General features: G+C 43.8%; 2 protein-coding genes and 1 pseudogene across 7 annotated transcripts in view; 1 reads left to right on the forward strand and 2 right to left on the reverse strand.

Moving 5' to 3' along the window:
- Positions 1 to 19,996, reverse strand: part of LOC136466984 (uncharacterized) — a 75,118-nt gene that overhangs the window by 39,815 nt on the left and 15,307 nt on the right. The gene's annotated exons all lie outside the window — the stretch shown is intronic.
- LOC136466983 (galactoside 2-alpha-L-fucosyltransferase-like) lies at positions 4,268 to 15,150 on the forward strand (annotated as a pseudogene).
- Positions 15,555 to 18,606, reverse strand: LOC136466985 (cytochrome c-type biogenesis CcmH-like mitochondrial protein). Of its 4 annotated transcripts, XM_066465534.1 has the most exons (5): positions 18,423 to 18,605; positions 17,923 to 18,189; positions 17,162 to 17,359; positions 16,095 to 16,226; positions 15,555 to 15,925 (listed from the first exon to the last, which is right to left on the reverse strand). In XM_066465534.1, exons 3-5 carry the CDS (start codon positions 17,300 to 17,302, stop codon positions 15,740 to 15,742), a joined length of 459 nt encoding a protein of 152 aa, XP_066321631.1. In that variant the 5' UTR covers positions 17,303 to 17,359; positions 17,923 to 18,189; positions 18,423 to 18,605; the 3' UTR covers positions 15,555 to 15,739. The 4 variants fall into 4 exon arrangements, with proteins under 4 accessions (XP_066321631.1, XP_066321632.1, XP_066321633.1 ...); XM_066465535.1 differs by lacking the exon at positions 17,923 to 18,189 and having other exon boundaries at positions 18,423 to 18,606; XM_066465536.1 differs by lacking the exon at positions 18,423 to 18,605 and having other exon boundaries at positions 17,162 to 17,324; positions 17,923 to 18,416.

Below are 19,996 nucleotides of genomic sequence, written 5' to 3' on the forward strand. Positions count from 1 at the left end.
CCGGATAACCCGGCGATTCGCGAATCAATGTGCCCAGCTGGGTGCCTCAAAGACACACGCCCCGCTTGTACCCCAGGCATAAGCAGGACTAACCCACCACTCTCATGTCTCGGCTGTCCAGGTCTCGTCCAAACTTGGACTCCAAGCCCCCGCCTCTGAGTCCCGGACTCAGTGCGATGCAAGGACCTCCACCACCTCCTCTTCCCATCAGTCGGTCCAGAAAGAGCCGGATCCGCGACAAGAGAGCAGCAAGCCTTCCCTACGCCCATACCCAAGTATGTGCTCAGGACAATAATCTGTGACTTGCCTAGAGTCATATGCAACGACCAGTCCTTAATCGACACAGATAGAGAAAAAGTGTAACCGGGCTATGCCCTGTTGGCCACAGGACACAACCCCTCACACCCACCAGTACCAAATCCACATCCCTGCCCGGTCACCATTTTCCTTTCCATTATTTCATCATGATATCATAGTTTAATCACCTATTTGCGAGTAACGGCAGGTTACTCACGCTACCGATATCCTGAGCATAGCAGCTACTCGATCTGTACTAGTAGGACTCATGGTGGATATATTTATGCATGTAGTTTCCATAAAATGCCTGTAACGTAAATGCATATCATATGAATATATTCAGTGATCATTTAAAAATAGGGGTTATGCACCGGGGCTTGCCTTGGGCAGGTGCCGGGTCAGCAAGGTCAGTACCAACAGGCTCCTAGCCTCCCTCCTGTGCGAAGAGTTCCTCCTCATACTCCTCGATCACCTCATCGTACTCTGGCTCATAGACGGGTACGAAGTCTACCTGTTCATGATCTACATGAAATGATGATGCAATGATTAACACTACAGCAACAGCCTCTCTAAATGCAAAAGTACATCTATTAAACTACTAAGTGAGATCTACCCACTAAAGTCTAAGCTACGTACCAGCACCACTAACAAGTATGAAGTGACACACATTCTTATGGCGACTACGGATATTCCTACTCCTAATACCAATTTACGATACATACAGTAAAGCAAGGATAATAACTATGCTATTAAGCAACTCGCTCTAAGGCTACCAATTTTTTACAGCAAGTACATAATATCCTAGTGAACATACTATAGAATTTCTAAAGCTAAAACTATTACCGATTTGCCACAAGAATTCCTACAACATTAATCTACATAACGCTAAGTCTTCTAATTAGAATTTATGAGCCTATAATCATAACAGTTAATTGTGAACTAACTATACTAACAGATAGATGGTATTTTTGTGAACCTAACAAACTTAGTTTCACTATTTTTGGACAACCATGCAATTTACTACGATTTATCGAAGTTGGATTCAAAACAGAAAATAAATAAACATTTCTATTCTCCAGAAAATAAGAAAACCGAATCCTCTTACGTCGGCCCACAACGCGCGGCTCGGCCCAATGCGCCATCCCGCCCGCGCGCGACAGCAGGCCACCGCGCGGCCCACGCGGAGGCGCGGCCCAGACGGCCAACGGCCCGCGACGGGGAAAGGCCTGCGCGCGTCGGCAAAAATGCATGAACACCCCCGACGTACTCGGTATTTGCTACGAGCTCTACGGTACTATTTCGCTAGTCTACAGTTTTATAGCTGCACCCTCCCATTTCTACGTCTTCACCGCGACTAAGTCCTTGGCCCCTAGTGCGCGCATCGGCGCGACGGCACGGCACTGAGCGACCACGTCGGCCTCACCCGAACCTCTACTGCCTACCTAAGGGGTCGATAGGTACCTTGACGACAAGTAGAAGCTACTGGAGGCAACACGGCGAGCAGAGGCGCAGTCACGAACTCCCTCCTCGGCGGTGGCCCTTGACTTGCAAAGGCGGGCGCGTTCCCGTAAGCAACAACGGAGGCAAGGCCAGCACACGAACTAGCGAGCACCAGGGAGTACTCACGGATACCTTCGCGTTGACGGTTCGGTCGGAGGTGGTCTGAGCAGAGCTGGCCACGTGCGCTCGCGGCGGTGCGGTTGTGCCCGACGGTGGTACGACCGCCGCGGTGGTGGCTGGCCTGCTGCAAAGCTACGGCTGCGGTGCGCGGGGTGCTCAGGAGGGTACGGCGAGGATGTGGGTGCACTGAATCGTTACGAGAGGCACTGCGTGGCTGGCTTGCCGTCGAGGAGTGCCAACGCGGTCTTATGAACCCGGTGGCGAGGGATTATGAAATTACAGCCCTGTGCAACGGCATACACAGCAAGGTGGGGACGGGACGTAGCCAGATGCCTAAAGAAGCCGAGCCTAAGATGAATTGGAGTCTACTGCTATGGTTAAGGCAAATTGAGGAGAATCCCTAGCAGGCGGAGCGCACGGGCCAACATCACCACTACGGAACAACGGGGCAGGCGGGACGTACCCCCAGACGGCTGCCTGCACGGCCACAGCAACAAAGTGACGAGCGCGGTATGGCGCCATTGCTGCGGGCAGCGCCAGACAACCGACGCAGAGCGATGCGACGCGGAGGGTTTGGCGGGGCAAGCGGACGTCCTTCGAGCGCACAGCCAAGGAGTCAACGGAGCAGAGCTGGCCTAGCCGCTGGCAACGTGCAGTGCATGGCCCGGCGCGCTCCCGGCCAAGACAGCACAGAGCAAGGCATGGCGCGGCAGTTTGGTCGGCGGGCAGCAGTGTGGCCGAGGCCGGCAGTGGCTGGGGTCGTGGACAGCGCGGTGGCAGGCGGTCTTGGCGCGCTATGCCAGAGCCGCGCGCGTGGCCAACGGGACGGTGGACGCGGTGCGCGCGCGAACTCGGACGGCACGACAGAGCGCTGGCAATGCTAGCAGCGTGCCAGGCCAGCGGTGACCGCGCCCAGTGCCGATTTCAGTGACGCGCACGCTTTTTAAAGCAAGCAGAAAACTTGTACGCGATGCTCCAAAAGCCGAACTAACTATTGGATACACAATAGGGTACATTAAGCTATCTAACGGAGCCAAGATATCGTCCTACTGCTTAAGCCGATCGTTCCACAGAGCTTGCCAAAAGTGGCATCGTCGGCCACTTTCGAAACTTACGCGAACGACGTTGAAACGAACGATTCCGCGCCGGAATCCAACCCAGCCTACGCGAGGTACTAACCAGCTATCCTTGTCCAACCATACCTAGTTTATCGCCGTTAGCCAAACGTCTTTAGCCCTTTTAGTTTCCAGAACAATGCGATTACCCAGTATTATATGAAACGTAACCACGGACTCATGTTTCGTATAAATGTTTAAAGTGCCGAACATCGAGTTATACTTTATGTCATACACATATGCACATAATTCAGATGCTTACGAAATGTTTAAGCAAAACATTACAATGTAACATCGGGATGTTACATTTTACCTCTATTCGACATTGTTAATAATGTCAAATATGATCCGAGAACTTATATTAAATATTTGGACTTGTAAATCATCTCAAATGAAAAAGTTGTCCACCACAAAGTTTTAGATCTCTTAAACTCTACAATTTTGATATAAATTCTATCTTAATCTGATCTCATATGAAAAAGTTATGAATTTTTTGTTTAACGGCTATCACTACCCGTTCAAGCCACGAATCGGTAATGATAAGTGGACTATCACTGCCGGTTTGTAGCTTTGACAGACATTGATAGTACACAACCTATCACTATCGGTTGAAGCCACGAACCAACAGTGATAGTCCACCTATCAACGTTGGTGGTCCTATCACTACTAGTTGAATGAAACCATGAGGCGACAGTGATGCTCTCCATCACTGTCGGTCCGACAGTGGTGCATTGATTTTTGCATCGTTAATGCTTTTTTCTCTATAGTAGTGTAATTTAATTGGCCTTCGATGTATTTAACGTTTAAAGAATTATTATGGCTTGTCACGGTAACCATAACCAATTAGTTTTATTAGTGATATTTCACAAGGACCCATTAGTTTTTGGGTAGGGATGCATGGTCGTGCGTGCCGACCAAGAAGCATCACGAGTAGCTATATGTTTGGAAATGGTTAGTTTGAGCAAATCTACTCAATAGAATCCATCGTCATAAAGTGAGCGTGAGCTTCCATAGCTGTCTAGCTAGCTTGTTCGACACTAATTAAACTACCCGTCTTTTTTTCTACGCGCGTACGCGCATGTGTGTCGTATCGCCGGCAGTATATATCCCCTCTTCTTCGCCGCAAGTGGCATTGTGTGGCAACCGGCAAAGTCGTCCGTCGTGACCTGATCCGGCCGGGTATATTCTTCTAACTCCAGCTATAGCTATGTACCCTAGGCCGTAGCACTCTGCTACCTACTACAAAGCTCTCTACCTATATCTCTACCTTCATGGTGTTATATTGCAGAGACTGAGGGAGAGCCAAGCAGAGCGATCGAAGCGGGCGGGCAAGCATGGAGAAGCAGGCCGGAAGCGTTGGTGGCAAGGCCCGCGTGGCTGAGGCCGTCACGAGGAGGTGGTGGCCGTTGAGAAGCCGCGCGACGATGAGGAGGACCCTGCCGGCCGTCTGCGTTGTGGCGGCCGTGACCGCCGCTGCCGTCGTGCTCACCACCGGCGGCTGGGGCTCCTCGCCGAACGAGATGCCGACCTCCTCGTTCTTCGACGGTACGCTACACTACAAACAACATAATGCGCTCCGTCGTCGTGTTTGCAAAACCCGCTAGATCGAGGCCAGACGCTACACTACAAACAACATAGCCTGCATGTCTCGCTAAAATCGCTAATACTCCGTACCTCGCAATTACCGAAACACGACAGAACACATACGCATGCAATTATGCGATAAATGCTTGTTCCAAAAAATAATAATCTTATGATAATAAACTTAGCTACCTTTATTTATTTACACTTCCATATCGATCGTTTGATCATTTCTATTTATATAAAAAAATTTAAAATAAAGCACGTGGCTCTCTAGAACCTCTCTAGAGTTGACCGGACTCTGGCACCCAGCGTCCGGTCACTTTTCACTCAGCGTCCGGTCGCAAGCAGACGGCTCCAGTTGATCAAATGAACTGACCGGACTCACCCTTCAACGTCCGGTCACAACCAGGCCAGCGTCCGATCAGTCATTTGATCCTCCATTCACTTCCAACTCGAAATCATATGTGAATGAAGTTTGCTTCAATTGATCTTATGGCTACTCTGAGCTAACTAGTACTAGATTTGACAAGTGTGCAACACACGTAACCCACTAGACTCGTCTAGGTCAAGATACTAGTCCATACCCCCTTAATAGTACGGCCAAAGGAAAAAAGCAAAATCCTAAACTACTTTAAGTGTCTCTTCAATATCAAACGACACTTAGAACTAGTCCATCATTAACATTGTCGTCCATCCTTTGAAAACCGAAATGATTTCCATCGTAGGGGCATGACAACCATGATTGCCCAATCAATTGCATTACCATGACCTAACTTAAATTGCCTCTGCAAAACACACGTTAGTCATAATAATCTCGTATTATCATTAATCACCGAAACCCAATTAAGAGCCTAGATGCTTTCACTCGCAATTACCGAAACACGACAGAACACATACGCATGCAATTATGCGATAAATGCTTGTTCCGAAAAATAATAATCTTATTATAATAAACTTAGCTACCTTTTTATTTATTTACCCTTCCGTATCGATCGTTTGATCATTTCTATTTATATAAAAATTTTAAAATAAAGCATGCATGTGGCTGTGGTAACAATGCAAGGTGTAGTAGGCGACAATTACCCTAGACGCCCCTAGAGTAGCTGCTGGGTCGATCAATACGTACCGGTCCGTCGAGCGGTGCCATATACGTACTTGATAAGCTCGCCCAGGCCACACGGCCAGCTGCCGTCTCCGCCACCCAGCACGTCAACGGCAGAGAGACGACCCCCACAGGACACGCGCGCATACGACGTTCAAGGATATATGATGCGGTCGTCCATGAAGGCATGATGAACCCACAAATAAACTTAATTAGTTTTACGAATGAAATAGTTAACTCATACATTTCAATATACTTAATTAATTAATTGATTGATATATATACACATACACATTTATGAAATAGTTATTTACTCGTGATTTTATAGACACTCGTACGTGTACATATTCAACGCCTATGAGCACATTATATTTCTATGAACACCTCCGAAAGGAGAAAGACGGACTAAAAAAATAACGTTAAATCCTAGAAAAAATCTAGATGGAAGAAGGCAACATTCGGGTAGACAGGTTCCATCGCAATGAATCAAATCTGCTGAGGTACACTCAATTCACGTTATTTGTTTGTAATTAATATGACTATTGAGGTACAATTTATAATTATAGAGGTAATATGGCTATAGTAACGTACTTTGCTGTTGTTCATATGTACATAGTACAGTATACTTATATTTTATAAGCACTTCGATCTTCGACTATATAATGTAGACTTGAACTCTTTTTGGATGGTTAGTTGTGTGATGATGTGATATGATGGCACCCAAAATTAGATGTGAGACGGTCACACCAGGTGAGGCAATGTAATTTACCCGGACAAGGGTGGCCTGCTCCTCGAGCAGGAGCACCATCCACGTTGCCCAAAATATTTTTTGCCATTGGATTTCGATTGGACGGTCTAGATTTATTGAAGCGGCTTCCCAGCGAAGTAGCTTCTCGTCCTGCTTCTCACCTTATCTTCGGCTTCTCGTCCGCTTCTTTAACTTTTGATCCGAATCCGGTGAAACAAATATATATACGGCTTCTACTTCTCTATCCAGATTATTCTTTACTCTTCCTCTCTCTCATGGTCCGTTTCTCCCTCTCCACGGACGCGATCACGGGCGATGGCGCCAACAGCGCAGGGCGGTGGCGGCGGCAGCGGCCTCCTCCTCTCCACCCACGCCGTCCTCTTCCTCCCTTCTCCCACGTCGTGCCCTCCTCCTGCTCTCTCCCTGTCTCTTTGCTCGCTGCCTCTCCCGCCGCGGTCACGCCAACGGCCGCCGCTGCACGTGAGCGGGGCGGCGCCTCTCCCACCTCCATCCTGCCTGCGTAGCTGCTTCCTGGTGGTGCCTCTCCCATCTCCATCCCGCCGGCGTCACTGCTTCCTAGCGCCGCCGCCTCCTCCCTCTCCTCCGCGTGTCTTGTTGTGTTACAGGAAACCCTAGGTATGTCTTGATTTGTTAATTTGTATAGTTGAGTTGTGCTACTTTTTTACATGGGAGGCCTGCGACGCGAACTAGGTGAAGATACATTGTCTCTCTTTACCATAGAGATCCTTGCAGAAACACACATCCACGTCACCCTAAATGTTTTCGGCTATGGGATCTTTGATTGGATGGATGCGGTGTGTTTTGTTCAATGAATCCCTAGCAGCCATTTTTGTGTACTATTTGTTTAGGTTGACTACCTGTTTTATGTAGGTTGGATTCATGTAGGTTGGATTCATGATTCGATTACTATTTCAAACTATTTTATTCAGGTTGGATTCGTGATTCCTTCACTATTTGAGAGGTCTGTTTGTTTACTTTACAATTTAACTTATTGTGTCTATTTATTATTGTCTATGCAGCTCACATGTAGATAAATTGTGATGTGCCGTGTAGGCACAATATGAATACTTTATGTGCGGTATCTTTCTTGCATGCCTCCTCCTTCTGTTGTTATTTGTTTTCTTTTCCTTTTTCACAATGTTATTTCTAGTTATGTGTTACACAATGTTATTATTTCTATATATTTCCTTCATATTTCAACTAGGCTCATATTTCTTTTAGATTTCAGCTAGGCTCCTTAAAGAGGTGTATTTTCCTTCCTTTGTTTTCCAGTGTTAAAGAGGTGTATATTCCTTCCTTTGTTTTCCAGGGTACGCTTCATCTAACTCAGACTATAAGCTCTTTTTTACATTTTAGCTACTCTGCTCAAACAAGGTATATGTATATATAGTGGTTCTTTGAAGTTCGAATATATGGTACCATCTACAATTCTAAAATATTTGAGTCTAAGTACATTTCACACTATGAGAATGAGAAGCAATTTCAAGCCCATGCAATTCCAATAATTACTGGTCCTGCACACAAAAAAGAGGTTCAACTCCAATCGATCAGCTATTTAGTCCATTGCATTTGCTTAAAAAAGTTGGGACTCTTATCTACGATTGTCTCCATGTTACTGCTTTTTATTATTGGACCACAAACATTATTTCTATAGTTCTTTTCATACACATCAGTTCATTATGTTAATGAAGGTCAATGTCGTCCTGTCCATATTTTTAGGTTCATCAAGTGCCTGGGCAGCACAGGTAAAAAAGATTCAGCACATATTTTCAGGTTCATTCCTATCATATTGTCTCAATTTGGTTAGTTCATGGTTTCATCTGTGATTCATATTTATTTTGGTGGGTTCAAGTTTGATTTCGTACATGTTCAATATTGAGAATAGTGCTTTGCCGTTTGTATAGTTTTGCAGTGCACAGAGTTTTCCTTAGAGAGTCAAGATTCATAGTTTTGGAGTGAGTTCGTAACAAATCTTTGTGCAGGATTGGCACTGCGGACAAAGTCAAAGGCACTACCTGTTGCCTTGCCATGCTTTGGTCTGGTATATTTTTCCCTACCTGCAAATGCTATTCGAATTCATATATAATCAGCATATCTTTTTAGCTAGCAATAATGCATTCCGTTTAGTACCAAATGTTTAAAACTCACAACTACCGATGGATTGGTTGCAGTTCATTTGAAGATTGGTTGTTCCTTTACAATGGCAAGGCCAATATAGATTAAGCTATTGTCATTACTGCAGGTCCTGGTAGAAACCTTGCTTGGATATTTTTTTAGATGCTCAGATTATTAGCTCATTTTGTTGTTCCTCCAAATTAACTAAATATGCAGTAAAAACACTTGCTTACATGATGCTGCTGTGAATGAAAAATTGGATCATCAAGCAATTAGCTTCCATCTTCTTGAGAAGCAGTCTATTCCAATTGGACCATTTCGATGGTTCACTACGGTGCCAACAATGACTATGCACAGCCGTGTTGGTTTAAACTATGAATCTATATAAAAAGTTCATAGTTTATATGATCTGATAAACTGTTGACGTTCTCCCATATGATCTGATATGTTTCGAAGCGCAATGCACGTATAATTTCGATATTGATTGCTAGACTGCTATATTGCTTAAGTATTGACGAGCGAGATCGTTGTTTGTATTTAGCCTTGTTTCATGCTTTTGCAGGCTGATTTGTACGTCCTCTACTATAGTTTATCTAGATGATACTTTGGGTGAGGCGATCGATCGTTGTTGTTGACTACCGCAAAAGGACCTGCTTTCTACAACAAATTACAGCCAAATTCAGGTTAGATCTTGCTCAAACAATAATATTGAATTGTTACAGTCCAGCATCAGCTAGGTCTCACAAAATGATTCAGATTGATCATGATTGTCTTATTTTTTACCTACCTGAAGCGAAATAATACACTCAAATAATGAAACTTCAGATTTGGCTCCATGCTCCAGTAATATACCTCATTCAGACATACATAAAGCAATTTGTTATGTGTGTCACATAATTACACTTCACAACTTATGGCCATGAATTGTTGGCCCTTTCCTGTATGATCTGATATGTTTTAAAGCATAGTACACAAATTATTTCGTCATCAATTATTTGACTGCTACACTGCTTAGGTAATGACAAGCAAGATTGTCGTTTAGATTTGGCCTTGTTTCATTCCTTTGCATGTCGATTTGTACATCCTACTATAGTTTTTCCAAGATAGTAATTTGGGTGAACTGATCCATCATCGTCATTGACTAATGACTAACACAGAAAGGACGTGCCAGCTCCAGCTAGGTCTCACAAAGTGATTTAAGTTGACCATGACGATCTTATTTTTATAAACCTACCTTGGAGCGAAATGGTATGCTCAAATAATGAAGCTTCACATTTTGATCTATGCTCCAGTAGTATGCCTCATTCAGACATAGATCAAGCATTTTGTTATGTGTATCATGCGTGCCATTTTTCACTTTCAAGACTCTAATCTTATTAACTAGGAAAAGATAATGCCTGTACTTCAATTGAACCTTTTAAAGTCTTAGTTCTGGCTCTTGGCATCTCCAATCATTTTTATATGTACAATAATGTTTGTCAGAGGTGTTTGGAGTTAATTAGGAAACAGATAAATTTGCTCAGTTACTAAGTATCAATATGCAATTTTTAACAATAGGACCCAAAGCTTCACATTTATTTTTCTGGTCAGCGTGCTTTGATTTCATAAGCTTTGTAGAGTGAAACTAATGAATTAGGACTGAAATAACCATTTCTATGCCAGGTTTCCTATGCTAGCAGATTTTGGTTCAGTAGCTACCGATAACAACTACAAGTGTATCGATGCGTTTTGAATGGTTACATATAGTGTTAAGCTGTGATCTCCTTAAAAAGGCATCGTTTTAGTATGAACTAACCTTCAACAACGGCTCGAGAGGTGGCCTGAAGATGCCTAAAGTTCATGCATCATGTGGTTTCTGTTTAGTCGAGTATACTTTTAGGCGTCAAATCTCTCAGCTTATATGATCGAGTTAAATAGGTATTGGGCCTTTGCCATTAGAATGTGAAGGCCACCTATCACTCACATTCCCTATGATGATGTATAGCTACAAGTGTTTGTTTTTATTAGAAAAAAAAAGCAGGTTCTATTCCCCTACATGTTTAAAGAAAGGCTATGACAAATGGGAACTTAGACAATTTTTATACTGATACATACCTGCTACTATATCTTCAGAGGTTTCTTTCAGTGCTCTGGATTCTATAGAATGAGTTCCCATTCATACAGCTAGCCACCTCAATTTACATCTTACAATGTCTATCATCTTTGCTTTCATAAATGTTGGGGCCAAACCTCAATCTGAGAAATTGTCGACGTCTAACTTTTTGACTGAATTTAAATTCAATTACTATGGTTTAGGTGCTGCAATTTCTTTTCATTGGTTTCAGACTTATCTACATAGCCCATTTCAGCAATCCACTGGTGATATACAGCCACAGCTGAACAGTTGGAGAAAGAGTATCTGATCTGACGGATCTCGTTTCTGGTTCACATATAATTTGATTGGTAGTTTATTTGTAAGGTATGGCTGCCTGCTTCTTCATATCTATTTCATGATGACTTCTGTACATTCAAGTCTGATTGAATAAATTGGCTTGGCTGCATGTGTCCTCCTGAACACAACCTGTTATTACACACTGAACATAACATGCATAAACTGGCACAATCTCTCTTGCTCCCTCATTTTTACTTCTTAGATGTTCAGTTATGAATGGCCACAGCACAGTGAGTGAAAAAAGGCACTACTATTAATTGTGCTGCAGGTAGTGACTTGCTTTGCTTAATTTTGCACGCCATTTTTTATTACCAAAATGTGTTACTGTTTATCAATTATTTAAGAAAGCACCAAGAAATACCTGAGTTTGTAGGAAATTGTCCCCTTTATCCGCTATAGCTGCTGAACGACTAGATGTTAAGTGTACAGCACTTTATCTTGCCTTCTATTATTTACATCTAGCACTTCTATTTTGCTTCCAAGCCAAATTCTTTTTCTTTTTTTTGCCACACAATACCCTTCTTCTATGGATGAATGCTTCCCGTTTATTTTAACACCCAGAGGCCTATCCATGGCCTATGTCCACTACATTTGCTACATTTGGTTGACTTAGAACAATTTATGTATCCTCTGCTCATAATACAACTGTTTGATTGTGGTTCCTGTAGGTTGATACATATGGTTCCAATTCCAGCTACGCCAAAATCATGCCGTTTGCCGCTACTACTGCCAACCTATTTGGCTTACATATCCGATCGTATCTAATTCTACATGTTTTCCTTCGCTCAATTCCATGGAGTGTCTCAGTTTACATGGGCCTCCATGTTCCATTCCAACATTTGCCTTTTTAGTTTTCGCAAGATGACTCAACATTGGCGCGCGACTTTACATACCTAACTTCTGAGTCTTGTGTGTTTAGTGCTAAAGACAATTGTGTAATCCCTATGTACATTGCAACCTGTAGTGAACTTCTGAGTCTGGTGTGTTTAGTACTAAACAGAGCTGTGTAATATTCAGTATATGATCCACCATGCTATTTATGTGAACCTTGCTTGTATAATGCTCTGATGCCCTACCATGCTGGTTATAGGCATGCCTTTCGGTAATCTATATAAATAGACCAAACCACATTATCCGGCTGCTTCACGGCACATTCTGCACCCACACTTATCCCTGAACGCGTGCATCACATTCTGCACCCACACTTATCTCCGGGCGCGCGAATGCGCGCGCCCTGACACTAGTGATACATATCAAAGACAAAACAGATGCTGACAATGACGGCACTTACTAAAAAAGATGGAAGAGCTAGGAGAGAGATCATCATACTGCAGGGCAGGTCATTTGGTGTCGGAGTTCAGTATTGACTATTTATTAGTTGTCTTAACGTTGACAAAAGCTGATGAATGCATTTCATTGCGAAAATGCGGAGTAAAGCTAATGACCACATTTCAAAACAGTCATCGGTCCATAACTGTTTAGGTAGAGAATATGGCGCTGTCTCAAGCTTTATTTGCTACTTTAGGGCTTCTCCAATGGAAAATTTATACGCAAATTTAGAAACTACTTTGTATTATATTTTATATTATGGCAAAGATATGGAACTCCCATGAACCAAAATTTAGGTTGTTTTAGTTTTATTCTTCTCTAACTTTAATTAGATTTACAAAAAAATATTAACATTCATAATAGAAAATAAATACATTATCAAGAAATATTTTGCAATAGATTTAACTAAACCAATTTTTTGTTATATGTTGATGCATTTCTCTAATAACTTGGTCACAGTTTAACGATGTAAACTTTAAAAAACTAAATTTTGGAATGGAGCAGTAGATTCAGTGGATATTATCATCAATAATGATTAGAGTACATACTGTGAATTGATGCTGAGATGTTTCTAATTTTATCCTGTTTTTCTTGCACGTCTCGGGAGGGTTGACACGCCACTTATTATTAATAGTAAAATTAGTAATGGTAATTCTGTGCTTTATAACCACATGAACGTATTATGAATGAGGGGGTGTTTGGTTCCACGTACTAAATTTTAGTCCCTGTCACATCGGATGTTTTGACACTAATTTAAAGTATTAAATATAGACTAATTACAAAACTAACTACACAGATTGAGACTAATTTACGAGATGAATCTATTAAGCCTAATTAGTTCATGATTTGACAACGCGGTGCTACAGTAAACATGTGCTAATGATGGATTAATTATGCTTAATAGATTCATCTCGTAAATTAGTCTCCGTCTGTGTAATTAGTTTTATAATTAACTCATATTTAGTCCTTCTAATTAGCATCTGAACGTCCAATGTGACATGGACTAAACTTTAGTCTCTGTAACAAACACCTCCTGAATTGCCTTGCTCTGAACATGTTTTGGTTCGCAAAATTTATCTGGCATACTTCACTCCCCATGAGAATACAAAAAATTTCCTTGATCGGAACATGATGGCCAAATTTAGGCAGTAGCAAATAATCACTTGATTACCTCAATAGTGAGTAACTTTTTTGAGGAATTGAATAATGTGAGTATTGCATACTTCTAATAAGTTTTGTGTACATGTGATCAATCAGGCTCGGACCCTCCGTTGAACATCACCGACGAGCATTTTCTCGACGGCCTTCTTACCGCTAATTTCAGCTACATGTCGTGCCGGAGTCGCTACGAGTTCGCCGTCTACCACCACAAGCATTCGTCGCACAAGCCGTCCCCCTATCTCATCGCCAAGCTCTGGAAGCAAGAAGCGCTCCAAAAGCACTGCGGCCCTGGAACGGCTGCGCACAAGAAGGCGGTCCGGCGGCTCGACTCTGGCGAGGGCGTCGTCGACGATGAAGATGGCTGCCGCTACCTCGTCTACATCAGCTACCGCGGCCTCGGCAACCGAATGCTCGCCATTGCGTCGGCCTTCCTCTATGCGGTGCTCACCGAGCGAGTCCTCCTAGTCGACGGTGGCAAGGACGCTGACGCGCTCTTCTGCGAGCCCTTTCCGGGGACGACGTGGCTGCTGCCGCGACCCGGCGGCTGGTTCTCCAACTCCCCGCTGAGGAGACTCCAGGGCTACGAGGGCGGCTCAAAGGAGAGCCTCGGCAACATGTTGCAGAGCGGCGGCATCACCGTGTCCACCGACGGGAACGTGTCGTGGTCGACGCCGCGGCCGCCGCCGTACCTGTACCTCCACCTCTCCGCCGCCTACGGGTTCCACGACAAGCTCTTCTTCTGCGGCGCGCACCAGCGGCTCCTCGGCGAGGTGCCGTGGCTATTCATGTGGACGGATAACTACATCGTTGCCGGGGCTCTTCCTCACGCCGGCGTTCAGCGGCGAGCTCGAGGCCATGTTCCCGGAGAAGGAGGCCGTGTTCTACCACCTGGGACGGTACCTCTTCCACCCGACAAACCGCGTGTGGCACGCCATAAAGAGCTACTACCACCACGCCAACCTTGCCGGCGTCGGCCAGCGCGTCAGCGTGCAGATCAGGGTGTTCCAGAAGAAGCAGCCGCCACGGTCCGTGCTGGACCAGCTCCTGTCGTGCCTCCGCGACGAGAAGCTCCTCCCGGAGACGGACGCAGCGGGCGGCAACAGCACGTCCTCGCGCGCCGTCCTGGTGACGTCGCTGAGCTCGTGGTACTACGACCGGATCAGGGACGAGTACGGCGGCCGGATCGCCGGCGGCGTGAACCAGCCGAGCCACGAGGGGCGGCAGCGGTGGCGCGACGCGGCACACGACATGAGGGCGCTGAGCGAGATGTATCTGCTCAGCATGTGCGACGTGCTCGTCACCAGCGGCTACTCCACGTTCGGGTACGTCGCGCAGGGGCTCGCCGGGCTGCGCCCCTGGGTCATGCCCAGGGCGCCAATGTGGGCTGCCGACTGGAGGGAGGGGCTGGACCCGGGGGACCCGCCATGCCGGCGGGCAGTCTCCGTCGAGCCGTGCTTCCATGCACCGTCGGCCTACGACTGCGTGGCAGAGAGGGACGTGGACCTGGACAAGGTATCGCCATACATCAGCCGCTGCGTCGACGTCAAATACGGCATAAAGCTTGTCAATGAAAGCAACGGCCAGTGGTGACATTTGTCTAACAGAAATGGCCACATGGCAGATATCTGACATGTTATTTGCCTCAATAACACGTGATGATGAAACAAGAAACCAATGTAGATAGGGGAACACTGTAGGTGCATACATTATAATAACAAAAACAATATTTCAGGTGCCAGACATGCAGTTTTATCATTGTTTGGCTATAGAAAAAAATTATGAATTGCCTCCTGTAAGTTGTCCGTTTGATTATGCAAGATTGTTGCCTAAACATTCAGGCACCCGAGATATAGAAACTCTCGAATAAAAAAATGTAGAAGTGAAAAAGTGATAAGGCTGGTGTTTTGACTTGTGGAATAAGTGATGATCATGTCAAACTCATCATCAGGCATCAGATCCTGCTCAAAGCCGCAGCAAGGGCAGACAACACCAGACAGTTCTCATCCCCCCCACCCCCAAAAAAAAAATCTGTTAGAAATGCATGCCTTCAATAATTCAGCAAATCCTGCTAGTTCCATGGAGTAGAGAGTAACGTTTGGTTAAACTTAAATTCAGGATCAAAGCATCACATATGCAATATGCATCCAAACTGTGGGCCAAAATGTGCATCCTGGCCATTTGTGTGCCGCTACCAGGTCAAGCACATGAATTCCACATCATTTGCCTGGCCACCACCATTTCCTTGGAGGCGGTGGAGGTGTAAGGATGTCTAGCATGGTCTCCTTCTCCCTTGGAGTCAGTGGTACCCCTCGGACCAGGTTCAGAGCCATAATGTGAACATTTGTCCTTTGCCTGTGCTTTTGGTAAGCCCAGATGCCAGCTGCTATACCACCCACAATGACCTGCACATGATGGACTCAATCAGCAGAATGAATGCATCTTCTCAGATTCAGATTAGCAGATTTCAGGGGATTTGATGAGTCACTAGCTCTTCAGGAGTAGCAGATGCCATACAGTTATGTCAGACAAATGGAAACATGTACAGAATGATAGATTCTTATTAGGCCTTACAGGTGAAAGCCATATCCCAGCAGTCTGAAGATCAAATTTAGGGGCATATAGCACTGTCTCCCCATACTCATCCTCTAGTTTCTTGTAGATCTCTTTATCATTCTTTCCTGCTTTTATTTCATCACGAATGAGCTGCAAAATGTAATATTGTTACTGTCTGATAGAAAATATTGCAGTAAAAGTGATGATGTCAAATTAGCATTACTACTGAATGTCCCTTTTCCTGGTTGCCGTACATTTAAATACATATATACAAATATACCAGAGGAAGAAAAAGATGCACATATAACATCTGGTAAAACTAGCACAGGAACTTTCAAGTTTGAACCTAGTTGCCAAAAACTTTAGTTGCAAAAAGAATCTCAAAATCTAAGCACTAGTGTTTTACAAAACAGGAGTCGACAAGCGCTTCAAATATCAGGAATCCAAAATTCTTTGAGACATTGCTTGTTATAGATTTGGTACCATTGTCTAAAATGCGATGAGATGCTTGTCGTGTTCTTCAGTATTCTAGAAATTTTCAGATTTAAGGGCACTTCTGAAAGCCAGTAAATTTATAAGGAATGTTTTAAAAAAATGACTACGCCAAAACATATTACATTTGACAAAACCAAGAATTCAATAGCTACAACATTCCAATGTCGAACAAGTCACCATCTGTTGATGCACTGAAATCTCAGAAGCAAACATTCGACAGTATCAGGCCTGATAAATTAAGTTACAGAATGACTAAAAGTAGTGCAGTTAATAACAGTTCTTTGTTCACCAAGAAGAAAGGTTAACTCAGTTATTCAAGGTAAAGGAATAGATAATTTTGGAAACAAAAGATGTATAAGCAACACAGCTACATTGTGCTTATACTGAATAGCGTGAAAACTAAGAAATTTCGATATCCAAGATTACTTTGCTTCAGAGCAATGGTTGAAAAGTTGCAACAAAACACAGGAAGGAACACATAACAGTATCAGCAAATCTGACTAATCCAGCAAGAGAATGACAAAAAATAACCCTGTTACTATGAAGTATGAGTCTTGCAAACAAGTCACTCGAGTTTAAAAAGTTAGTACCTTCCTAAGCAGAATAGCAACATCAGCCTGTGAATCTTCAATAGATTGGCTACCACACTCAGTGCACCGAACATTGTGGCTTATATTTCTTGCACGATTTTCAATGATCTGCCTCTGTTTGACGTCATCCTCAGCTGCCATAGTAAAATTCAATGTACTTGATCTGTATTACAGCGGCCAGTTAACAAAGGATAGAACCTGAAAGAAAAGAAATTAAGCAAACAGGTGAAGTAATAACTAATAACTTGTGACGTGGCTCTATGACATGACAAGAGTTGCACAGAAACAAATTGCATCATCTCTTGTTCAAAAAGAACAGTCAACAAAACCGGCAATCAGGAATACCAAATAACGCATCCTAACCACCTATCCTATAAATGACTAACACAGTTCAACAGATTACAGCTGACCCAAGCAAGTGCTAACACAAGAGAAGATATGATCATCAATTTGATGAGGAAGCACTGCAAATATGCAGTTGTCCGCCAGAAAATAAACTCAACAAAAGAGCATATGCACGCATGCTTCTCACTTCATTAACACTGGTTATCCTCCAAATCTTTCCCTTCATATCCAACCACAAGATGCTTCAATTTTCATTAATAAATTGTAAGCTTTAAATTGCAGGTATGAGTACTAAAGGTAAAGGTTTGGACCTTTTTATTCGAATTCAAAATTATGTAGACTATGAACAGGGAGTTTGCACTGCGAACCAAAAACTTAGAACCGGGTGTGTGAATTATAATAAGCAGAAACTTCACCTTGCGGCTCTGGCGAGGGGAGGGTTTTATACTGAGAATGAAAGGCATATGAGGAGCGGAGAAGAGGCGGCGCTCAGGTAGCTAAGGAGGACTATGAACGCGGACACAGGGTGTAGTTGGAGACGATGAGGCAGCGGACGAGCTGCCGCGAGAGAGGAGCGCACGAGGCCACGGGAGGGGGCCGATGGAATGCGGGAGGCACAAGGGGCACTGGAGAGCGGGCGGCGAGACGCCACCGCTGCAGCCGTCTCCTTAGCGTTACTGCACCTGCACGAAGTGGGCCGCCGCCGCTCGCCGTGAACAACGAAAAAAACACCATTCATCACAAATCAGACATGTATAAATCCCAAATCAGGCAATGGTTTCAAATTCCAAACTTTTTCATCTACTAGTGATTACCAACAGGCATGTAATCCTACACTGAAAGACATCCCCAACTGGACAATCGATCGAACCCTCGGTTGAAAGCTGCTCACAAATTGGGAGGGAAATCAACTCACCTTGCACCTGTGGACCGCTCGCTCCCCTCTCCGGATGCGCCACTACGCAGGCACGCTCGAGCACAGTAGGATGTGTCGCCTTCCGCTGGCCGCCCGGGCGGCCACCCGTCCGACGAGCCGCTGCTCCCCTTCACACGCTGCGGCCGAGGTTTGGTCTGCCGTCTGCGACTGCGGGTGCGGCGGGGATTGGAGGACTGCGGTGAGGACATTGGCCGGCCAAATTCGGCTTGGGCCTCACTCAGCCTGCAACGGTCCAACGTCAACGAAGAAGGCCCAACTAAGCTACTGCGTGGAGATCGGCCTAGTTTTTGATCTTTTATAAGTCTATTTTCTAAATTTTAACCATCGACTATCACTTGGGTTGAATTTAAGCCATCAAACTCGGCTCATTCAAATTTGTTAAAAAAAATTGGGTCACTCAAATATGAAAACTAAACAACTTTGGCCCTTTACCTTTCGAAAAAAAAAACTTTAGCCCTCGGGCGGCTGCAGATGTCGTTTTGCCTTTATATCTGTTCGAAACTAGCTGATGACCCTTTTTGCTTGTATGCTCCTCAATTTTGCCTATACTAGCATATGTTGCTACGGGCTACGGCCAAAATAGCTGAGCAGCAGAGACTCTTTGTAAAGTATGAATTTTATAGATATCGAACAAGAATTTCACACAGTTCATTTTTACACACAGAAAACAATAACAGTTCTAATGTTCCAAAGAAAGGGCCCTCAATCTTCAACGTAACCAATATTAGTAAAAATATATAGCAATAGAGCCATACCATTTGCCTTAAACAATATTCATACTCATTGTAAATATTCCAGAGTACACAAGTATAGATAACTATAAAAAAGTGTTATCAGCACTGTTCACTCATTGTGATTCGTAATAATCTAAACTTGTTTTTGTAGCATTTGGAAAGCGCAATGGTTCTCACAATTGCCCTGTTCGCTTAGTTGATAAGCCATGACTAAAAGTACTGTTGGCTGATTTGTTGGGAGAGAAAAATATTGTTCGCTGGTTAAAAAAGTACGGTTTATAAGCCAAACGAACAGGGCGAATATGAGTTTTTTATTCATTTGGAACCTGTAAAAGGAGAAAAATAATCGTAAGAATTGAGAAAATTTAGAATATTCACACTAGACTTTTAGGCAAGTTGAAGGCAACTCGAACGCTTGAAAACATGATCATTGCTACATATAGGAAAGTTTTCTTTTTCTTTTTTAAATACATGTAGATGACTTTATATTGCAATAATGTTATCCTATACTCTGAAGTATAGGCAATTCTGATATATTCGATACTGAACAGCAATGATGTTATTAATTCAAGAAAAATAGCTGAGCTGCACTTCCTGTAACCAAAGGAATCATGTACCAATGTCCTTTTCCATTTGGCATCATAGATTTCTTTGATTTTTCAATCACAAAAAAGCCACTAGTGATTCAAGAATAAAATTAATCCCCTATCCAATCATTAATCTCAAAGCCTATTTTTGTTCATGTCATCACTTTTAAGTAGTTTGACAACTTGGAGACTTTGTAAGGAAGTGACAAGGTCAACCCTAGGAAATATATTG

The sequence above is a fragment of the Miscanthus floridulus genome, chromosome 7 (genome assembly GCF_019320115.1).
Source record: "Miscanthus floridulus cultivar M001 chromosome 7, ASM1932011v1, whole genome shotgun sequence".
Lineage (NCBI taxonomy): Eukaryota > Viridiplantae > Streptophyta > Magnoliopsida > Poales > Poaceae > Miscanthus > Miscanthus floridulus.

Coding starts and splice junctions, on each gene's coding strand:
- LOC136466985 (XM_066465535.1), bottom strand. CDS start 17,302: ATGGCAGCTGAGGATGACGTCAAACAGAGGCAGATCATTGAAAATCGT. Junction 16,227..17,161: donor TTGCTATTCTGCTTAGGAAG/GTACTAACTTTT, acceptor TACATTTTGCAG/CTCATTCGTGATGAAATAAA. Junction 15,926..16,094: donor CTGGGATATGGCTTTCACCT/GTAAGGCCTAAT, acceptor CATCATGTGCAG/GTCATTGTGGGTGGTATAGC.